Source organism: Hevea brasiliensis, chromosome 5 (assembly GCF_030052815.1).
Source record: "Hevea brasiliensis isolate MT/VB/25A 57/8 chromosome 5, ASM3005281v1, whole genome shotgun sequence".
NCBI classification, from domain to species: domain Eukaryota; kingdom Viridiplantae; phylum Streptophyta; class Magnoliopsida; order Malpighiales; family Euphorbiaceae; genus Hevea; species Hevea brasiliensis.
In genome coordinates this window covers 28898394-28908196 of record NC_079497.1, presented here as the reverse complement: position 1 = coordinate 28908196, position 9803 = coordinate 28898394, and the positions used below count along the sequence as shown (strand labels likewise).

The following is a 9803-nucleotide window of genomic DNA, read 5'->3' as shown; positions in this document are numbered from 1 at the left end:
TTCTTATTCGTGTTCATATGGAAATCGTGTCGACCCATTTATGACACAATAATAATCGTGTCGTGTCACGGATTGATCCACCAATCCGACTTGACACATTTATTACACGTTTTATTATTCGTGTCACGTGTCGACCTGCGACCCATCAACCTATTGTAACCTACCAACCCATTTCAATTGTTGACCCACAACTAACATTACTAGAAAGTAATGAATTGATAAATATAACTCTAATTACTTATTACATTAGAATTTTGTTACAACAACTAATTTGTTTTCTCTTTATAAAATTAATTTAATTTGTGAATTTATATAATAAGTTAAAAAATATTACTTTATAATTATTATTTTTAATTTTTTAGTTAAAATGTTGATTAGCTAAATAATAAAAATATCATTTACTTGTTTTATGTTATATTTTATATTTTTTATATATTATTAAATTTATACATGTTAATATGTGTAAATTTCATGTAATATATTATTTTATAAAAATGAAAAATATCGAATCGTGTCAAAACCTTATGTTATGTCGTGTTAAATCATATTAAATAAATTGAGTCATGTCAAATCGTGTTAAATATATTAATTCGTATCAAATCATGTTAAATGAGTTGCGTAGTGTCAAATTAACATATTAATAATATTGTGTTAAGTAACTGATATAATAAAAGAGTTATGTTCATATTTCGATTTTTAACACGATTTATTAATCATGTCACATTCATATTGACCATAATCATATTCCTATCAATATCGCGTCGACAATAAATAACTTATAGCTATAGACGTAGGTGTAACCTTTCCTTGAATGTTAGAATTGACAATTAATGTAGTCTTCATTACCATATATATTGCAAAAAGGAAAAATAAACTAATTCACCTTATTTTCTTTGGTGGTAATTAATTCATCTAAATTTATCAATTAAAATATAATTATTGTCAATTCATATATATATATATATATATATATATATATATATATATATATATATATATATATATATTGCAAAATAAATAAATATTGAAATACTAAATTAATTCCTCCCTCCATTCATGAAGATGGTATCTGAAATAGAACATGACAGAATGAAAATAGCCCCACTTTTGAGAGGACAGTTTGGAATGAAATGGAGAGTACTTAGTTTGTGTGAACAAGCATGAGATTCTTTTAGCTTTACTTGAACACACCATATTCAGTCCCCTTTTCTTTCTGTCTCGCTCTCCAACTTTCATTTAAAGTCATTTTCATTCCTTTGGAGACAACCAATAACTCATCGACACTTGTTCTTCATCCAATTGTTTGATCATCATTTGGGTCCCACCCTCTATTCCTTCCCTGACTTTCCAAGATGAAGAGCCAGGCCGACCATAAATTGGGTTTTCTTCATGCTGGCCACTTGGGGCTTGGATTCCAAAATCGTGGGCTCCATATCCTTTCAAATTATTCACATTTTTTTTTTGTTTTTTTCCCCTGTAAATGTCACCCTTTTTTAATCAAATTCGTTAATAATTAAGTCCAATGATGGTTTCTTCAAATAAAAAAAAAATCCCAGCACTTAATTAGTGTTTTTATGATACTGGGAGTTTGAGTTTACACCATTTTTTTAGTAAGTAATTTATAATTTTCACTGTAATTTCTTAATGAGATTGATGATATATTTTGATATTAGATTAGAAGGTTTTTCCTTCATGGAAACTTAATTTATATAAAAAAATTCATTAATAATTTGAACATTTTGTGATTTAGTCTTTGAAATATTATAAAAATTATAGTTTTTTTTTTATTTTATGAGAAATAAATTAGTTCTTATAATATATTTCTATTATCAAAATAATTTTATCATTGATTAACCATAATCGAATTAGACAATCTAAATTTAAGAAATTAAATTGTTATAAATATCAAAGCTATAAAAACTAAATTATTATTTTTTTTATCTATTAACATTAATGAATTCAAATAAAAAAGGATTATTGTCTTAATAGAAACATATCTTAAAAATTAACCTATTTTTGTAAATAATAAAAAAGTTAAATTATAATTTTATCTGCTTTAAAAATTAAACTATAAATTGCTGTAATAATTATATTGTGATTCTTTGTTTGGGGAAAAAAAAAAAAAAAAAGCTTTGATGTTAATGATGAATGATATGAAACAACAATTAGTTTGTCTCTGAATCTATTATATATATTCTATAGCTAAAGAAAGGTTTCTTGGGGAAGGAAAAAGAAAACCTTATCAATATCTTCTTCCTTTTTGAACTTTTTATCACCTCAGAAAGTATCATATATCTTCAAGCTCATCAAACAACTCATTCATCTCAATGTTTTTCATTATAATAATAATAATAATAATAATAATAATAATATAGGTGATGTAAATATCCAAGAGCATGATGATATGCCCTTGTACTTTTAATCGATTGGATTAGTTCAAAATCAGAGAAAATATGGATTGATTAAATAAACTTAATTTTTAGAAAAAAAATAATTTTTATGATATTTTTTAATAATAAAAATAATTAATAATTTTAATAAAAATAAAATAAATTAATAGTTCTTTTTAATAATTTTATTTCAATTAAAAATTACAAGTAATTTTTAATATTGAATTTATTTAGTTTTATCTAGAAAATTTAGTTCTTGTTTAATTCAAAATTTAATTTTAAATTTATTTAATATTAGATTAAAAATATATTGACTTATTTATTTTTTTAAATAAATATTGTAAGCAAGAAATGTTATGACAAATATGCCCCTTGTGATAGTACAATAGTACATCTTAAGAGTTATTTAAAAGGAAATGGAGGGCAATTTATGAGAAAGCTGAGTCAGCTAAAGGACATATATGTCCACTTACTATAATCTTATACAAATTCCACGTCACAATTTTAAGAATCCCCCACATCTACATAAATCTTCCTCCACCACAGCTCCCCTCCAGACGGAGAGAGAGAGAGAGAGAGAAAGCAGAAGCAACAAGAGCTCTGAAAACCAATTACATTTCCTACTAAAGCTCTTGAGCTACAAAAATGGGCGAAGTGAGTTTTTTTTTTTTTAATTTTTCTTTTTTAATAGATGTACTTCTTCTGCAGATTCTGTTCTTGATATGCAGATCTGACTGTATATATTTATTTTGGTTATGGAAGGAGAAGAAAGAGGAAGAAAAGAAAGAGGAAGTGAAGGAGGAGGAGAAGAAAGAGGAAGAGCCTGCTGAGATTGTACTTAAGGTTGATATGCATTGTGAAGCTTGTGCAAGAAAAGTTGCTAGAGCCTTGAAAGGATTTGAAGGTATACATATATTAATATATATGTATATATATAATTCTTTTTCTTTATTAATTAACATCTTAATTTTTCTAACTTCACTGCCATGAAAAGAGATAAAATATTTTTTATATTTTGATAAATGAATAAATTAATAACTCTCACATGCAATTACATAGATAAAATAATATAAAGAAAATAGAAGTGGGACGATTAATTACTAGGCTTAATTACATGGTATTTACAAGAAATTCATGTTTATTAACACGTTTATCTTGTTTGGAAATAAAAATAAATTAAAATATGATTTATTTATTATTTTTAATAAAAAATTATTAATAATCTTTAATTTAGTTATATTGAAGTCTTTTTTTTAAACTGTAAAATTTTAACTATAGTTTTAATTTCGAATAAAATAATAAAGATGAATTTTTGGAAACATGCAGGAGTGGAGGAGGTAACCACAGATAGCAAAGCTAGCAAGGTGGTGGTGAAAGGCAAAGCAGCAGACCCTGTAAAGGTATGTGAGAGGCTGCAAAAGAAAAGTGGAAGGAAAGTGGAGTTAATTTCACCTTTGCCAAAGCCACAAGAAGAAAACAAGCAAGAAAACAAAGAAGAAGCACCAAAGGAAGAGAAAAAGGAGGAGGTAATATATGTAGTAATTCATTTGCAATTGGTAATTAATAATCTTTTTTAAAATATATATTATTAAAAAATAAAAAAATAGGCAAGATCGGCCACTTGTTTGTTTGTTTGTTTGCTGACATGAAAGTAACGAAACAGGTCAGAAATAAGGACACGTTTTACGAGTAGGGTATTGACCACCTCATCTTGAATCTTGATGTGCTTTTATTGTCACGGGATTGCCTTTGCCTTGGCCTTTCCCTTTTTAATGATTCGTCATTTCATCCCCACCTTACCACTTATATATGATATCTTCTTTTAAAATTTTTACATGATAGTAATTAATTTATTTAAATTATAATTCTTTTTATCTATTGCATTTTAATTTTTTTATTTAAAATTATTTATTATATTTAAAAAATTAAATAATATTAACTATTTTTTCAATTTTACTTTATTTTTATTAAATATAGTAAATATTTATACAATATTTAAAATAAAATAATAATTTAATTAATTATTAGTATATTTTATAAAAATGAAGTTATCTAATTATTTCTTTAATCATAATAGAAAATATAAATACAATAGATAAAAATATTTAGAGGTAATAAAATTTTACTTAAATTACACTTTGTCTCATTTAATTAAGAAATTAGAGTTGATAAGATAAATCATAGAAAATTATAGAAATAATTATTATGTTTAGTAGAAATAAGAATAAAATTAGAAAAGAATAAATTAGTGTAAATTATTTTTTTAAAATGATAAATAATTTTAAATAAAATAATTTTAAAAAATGATAAATAAAAATACACGAAAACAATGTTTCTTTTAGAGCTATCCTCCTAAGAGAAAAATATCAAATAATTGCCAAGTTTTTTTCTTTTTTTTTTTTTACATTTAAGTATTTCTCGCTGCTTAAAAAAAATTTCCCTTAAAAATAGATTTAATTTTTAACAAGGTTTGAGAATTGAGATTAAATGGTTAAAAATGAGATAATTAGTTAATCAAGACGTTTTAGTGGAAAATAAATTATTAAAATAATATTCTAATTTTCAAATTAAAACACTTGAATATACAAAAATTATTTTTTAGATAAAAATAGTTGATTTTTCATGGAAATGATTAGAGGTGTATAAAATTCAGTCCAAATAAAAAAATTGATTGAATCGGTTTAATTTACAATTTTGATTTAACTTTTTCAAAAATTTTATTTAACTTTTTTGGTAATTTTTCTTATTCACAATTTTTATTTTTAAAAATTCAATATATTTAGTTTAATATTTCAGAAAAAAAAAATTGATAGAACTAATTTGAATCAAATGAAATAGTTTATTTTTTAATTAATTATTATTAAATATCAAATTAGAGTTATAAATAGAAAATATAAGAAATTGAGTCTGAAATAAGTCCAAAAAAATAATCTTAAGATGAAATAAAAATTGATAAATTGAATTAAATAGATTCAATTTATTTTTCTCTCTAATTTGATTTGATTTCGTTAGTTTTATTTGCTAAAAAATTCAATTTATTTAATTCAAGTTTTTTTTTTTAATTCATTTTGCTTGGCTTTAATTAACTAGAATTTTAATTTATTCAATTTTTTAAATAAAATCGAATTCAACCAGCTGAAATTGACCCTAGCAGTGGTAATTGCAAATGGGAGGTATGAGGTATTGGCATTCGCATCCCGTCCATGAAAATTGAGTGAAGGAAAATAAATTACTAAGTGATATATAGTAACGTAGGTATAAATATTTCAATTTTGTTTCTTTTATAATTTTATAAATTATTAAAATTATATTTATATATTATAATTAAATGTTATATATATTATTTATTAATATATATTAATTTATTTAATTTTAGTTAAAACTATCTTCAACTCCATTTTCTTTTTTAAAAGGTTTTACAAAAAGTTCAAATCCCATCAAATAAAAAATAAATTTCAAAATATATAGTTTATGCTATTTACCACTTATGATAACAAAAATATTTTTTAAAGTTTTTCTGTTTTAAAAAATTAATATTTTATATTTTTATTTGTTTTAAAAATTAATAAAAATATTATTTTAAAAGAAAAATTTTTATGCATCAATATTCAAATAGTTAAAGAAATATATTTTCCTTTATATAGGGTTTATATGTACATCTCTTTAAGCAATAAAATATTTTATTTTAAAATTTGATGAAATTATATTGAGCCAAATTTAGTCAATTAAATATAATTATTATAGCTAAAATTACATAATTCTGTAAATTTTTTTTAATCTTTAAATTGAAAGAAACATGGAATCCATTAATGATGCCATATCAATAGTTATCAGAACTAATTTTAAGCATAGATTAAAATTGCAATCAATCTTTAATACTGGTTTGTTTCATAAAAAATAAATTATATATAAAAAAATATTTTCTATGAAATTTGTTTTTTAAGAGAATATTTTTTATAAAAATATTTTTTATTATTTGATTATAACATTAAATTAATGACAAATATTTATATCGTATATGTATAAGTGTTTTTACATAACAAGATTGTCAAAAGTCTGAAAAATTACTTTTTATTTAAAAAATACGAAGTCATTTTTCTTAAAATGATTCAATTTTCTCTTTGATAAAAAAATATGAAAAATATTTTTTACAAAATGTAGTTGCAAAAATAAACACTAAAAAATATGAAAAATATTTTTTACAAAATAAATAAAATGTAAAAATAAAATGTAGTTGCAAAAAAAGAAATTAAATATGATTGCAATATTTAGATTTTTTTCATAATTAGGCATATTGAAAATCTAACATAATATACAAATTAATTAGATTATTATAATACTTAATCTGTAATAAAAATAAAATTTAAAAGCTAAATTGCGATGAATTAAAATTATATAATGAAGCTAAAAGTTTAAACAAGTGCAAAGTTAAGTAATTATTAGAACAAGTCATCCTATTTTTGTCCGTGATATTATCAATGAAATGCGAATCACATCACCGATATTAGAAAAGGTCATTAAGTCAACAAACAAACAAAAAGCTAAGGTAGGGTTTACAATCTCTCTCTCTCTCTCTCTCTCTCTCTCTCTCTCTCTCTCTCTATATATATATATATATATATATATGTATATAATCATTCAACATTTTGATCATTAATCATAAAATTATTTTTTCAATGCTGTAGATTTTTTGATGACATAAGAAATTAAATCTTTGTACCTCCCATAATTTAGAATAAAAAAAGATATATAAGTATTTTTAAAAAAGGAAAATGGGAGATTTCGAATTAAAATTTTATTTAAATTAAAAAAATATATATTCTAAATTTGTAAATATATTTTTGAAAGATAGTATGAATTGTTATCTTTCTTCCCATAACTGTTAGGAAATCTTTTAATTAGAAAAGAAAAATTAAATTAAATTAAATTATTTTAAGAAAATTAAATTAAATTAAAATATTTTATGCGATTTTGAGTTTAAAATAATTAGAGATACTAAAAAAAAGAGAAAATTAAAAAGGCACGTTTGATGATTTAGAGTTTCATGGGGCCAGCAATTGAGCGGTAAATAAAAAGGGCTTGGATAGATTAGTAACAAAAAGAAGCGTAATAGACTACGTTCTTGGCTTTTATTTAGAGGTGCCAACACGAGTAGGCTGGTTATGATTAGAGTATATATAAATTCGACACGATGAATGAATTATATTAAAATATATATAAATATGAATACTACTCAGATTACATGACGTGCATGACATGGTTAATTTTAAATCATATTGGCTCTTTTTTTTTTTTTAATTTATGCAAAACTATGTATTAGAATTTTATTATTTGAGTATAATTATAGACAAATTTATATAACTATTTACTTAATCAGTGTCTTAGCACACATTAGAAAATTTTATCATTTATTTTCAGGAGAATTCATTCTGCTTAAATTTCCATGTTATATGTGTTAGATATTGGCATCTCATTATGTTATTTTTGGCAGCCTCCTGCTGTAGTGACAGTTGTATTGAGCGTTCGAATGCATTGCGAAGCATGTGCTCAAGTTTTACAAAAGCGAGTTCGAAAGATCCAAGGTTCTCTTCTTTGACTTATAACCATTCTTTTAATCAAGGAGCTTTAGTCGGTGATACTGAAATGATTTTCAAACCTGTGAAATTTTAAATTTGAGTTTCAAATCCAAGTCAATTGTATAAAAAAATTATTTACCATTCTCCTAATTTGATTTAATTTCATTTTTAAGTAGTTTGAAATATAATGTTGAAAGATTCTAGCTGAACATCAAATTTCTTTCAAATGGGTTAATGTAGGTGTAGAATCGGTTGAAACGGATCTAGCTAATAGTCAAGTAATAGTAAAGGGCGTGGTCGATCCGACAAAGCTAGTTGATGATGTGTATAAGAAGACTAGAAAGCAAGCATCCATAGTGAAAGATGAAGAGAAGAAGGAAGAAGAGAAGAAAGAAGAGGAGAAGAAGGAAGAAGGAGAAAAGAAAGATGGTGAAGAAGGAAAGGGAGAGGAAGATAAGAAGAGTGACATCAAAAGAAGTGAATATTGGTCATCAAAGTCTTACTTAGAGTATGTTTATGATCCTGAAATATTCAGTGATGAGAACCCCAATGCTTGCTCTGTTATGTGACTAAATTATATTGCACTTTTGATGAACTTTAGTTGTATAATGTATGCAATTTTCTATGTAGTAATATGCTAATAAGACATTGGCATGACAAGAACAATCCTTAACGTACTATAATTAAGTGAATTTTGCTATTTATAGATCTTCTATATAGATATATGTATAGTTTTTGCCTAATGAATTCATGTCACAAAAACAATTGTGAAGATTTATTTTATGTATTTTTTTTTCTTCATATTTAATATGGGTTCTATTACTTAGACATAGAAGTGTTGGCGCAAATAGCAACTCGAGGGGTGAATTCAATTACAATGAATGTTTTTTTTAGAGAAGAAATTTCCCATTCAATTGGGTAACTCGTCCCTCAGCGTATGATTATTTTTCTCCTTATTAATGCAACTTTTTTTTTTATAATAATACTATTATAATATATCTAACCCTAATTCAATCTAGTGGGTAAAGACATCACTTAATTGGTAGACTCAATTTCGAATCTCCATTCCTCCAATCACCCTATTAAAAAGTTTTTTCAAGAAAGAGTATCACAATAATGTTGAAGTAACCAAAATTCACAAATACTGAAATATTGAAAATACACGAATGACTTCAAATCTTGAAAACTCTAATTTTAAAAGTTTAGAGTGTGTTAATTTAAAAAAAAAAATTATTTTCTATTTTCTGAAAAAACTTAAGTTTTTATTTTTCATATAAAACAAAAGAAAATATAGAAAACATGTTCATATGTAAATAATAGAAAACGATTTTCTAATTCAAATAAATAAAAAAAAAACTATTCATATCTTTCACAATTAAAAAAAATAAATCATTAAAAATATATTAGAAAAAATTATTTTATTTTTAAAATTTTTTTAATATGTGTTATTTATTTTATAATAATATAATTGTTTTTAAATCATTGTAAATAATTATTTTTTAAATAATTATCCAATTTTAATTATAAAAAAATTATAGTATAAATTTGATTATAAAAATGTCATTGTTTTCTATTTGAAAAATAGTTAAAAACATAATTTTACTGTGAAGAAAAATAGTGAAAAATAACTTTTTAATGGGTGTTTAGTTTGGTTTATAAGTTAGTTAAACTTACAAGTAGAAACTCATAAGTAAATTAGTATTTAATTTGATTTATAAGTTAAAAAATCTTCTTAAAATAAGTCAAAAGTCAGACGTAAGGATACGTTACTTATAACTCATCTACTTATTTAAAAATTGCTCTTTGACTAAATAAAAAGACTATATTATCTTAATAA

General features: G+C 23.2%; 1 protein-coding gene across 2 annotated transcripts; it reads left to right on the top strand.

Annotated features, from left to right (window-relative positions):
• The first annotated feature begins 2894 nt into the window (after window positions 1–2894).
• LOC110663397 (heavy metal-associated isoprenylated plant protein 7) lies at window positions 2895–8670 on the top strand. 2 transcript variants are annotated; one of them, XM_021822679.2, is made up of 5 exons: window positions 2895–3044; window positions 3153–3294; window positions 3717–3916; window positions 7882–7972; window positions 8207–8670. In XM_021822679.2, the coding sequence occupies exons 1-5, from the start codon at window positions 3036–3038 to the stop codon at window positions 8533–8535; spliced, it is 771 nt and encodes a 256-aa protein (XP_021678371.1). In that variant the 5' UTR covers window positions 2895–3035; the 3' UTR covers window positions 8536–8670. The 2 variants fall into 2 exon arrangements, with proteins under 2 accessions (XP_021678371.1, XP_021678372.1); XM_021822680.2 differs by having other exon boundaries at window positions 2918–3044; window positions 3159–3294.
• The last annotated feature ends 1133 nt before the right edge of the window (window positions 8671–9803 follow it).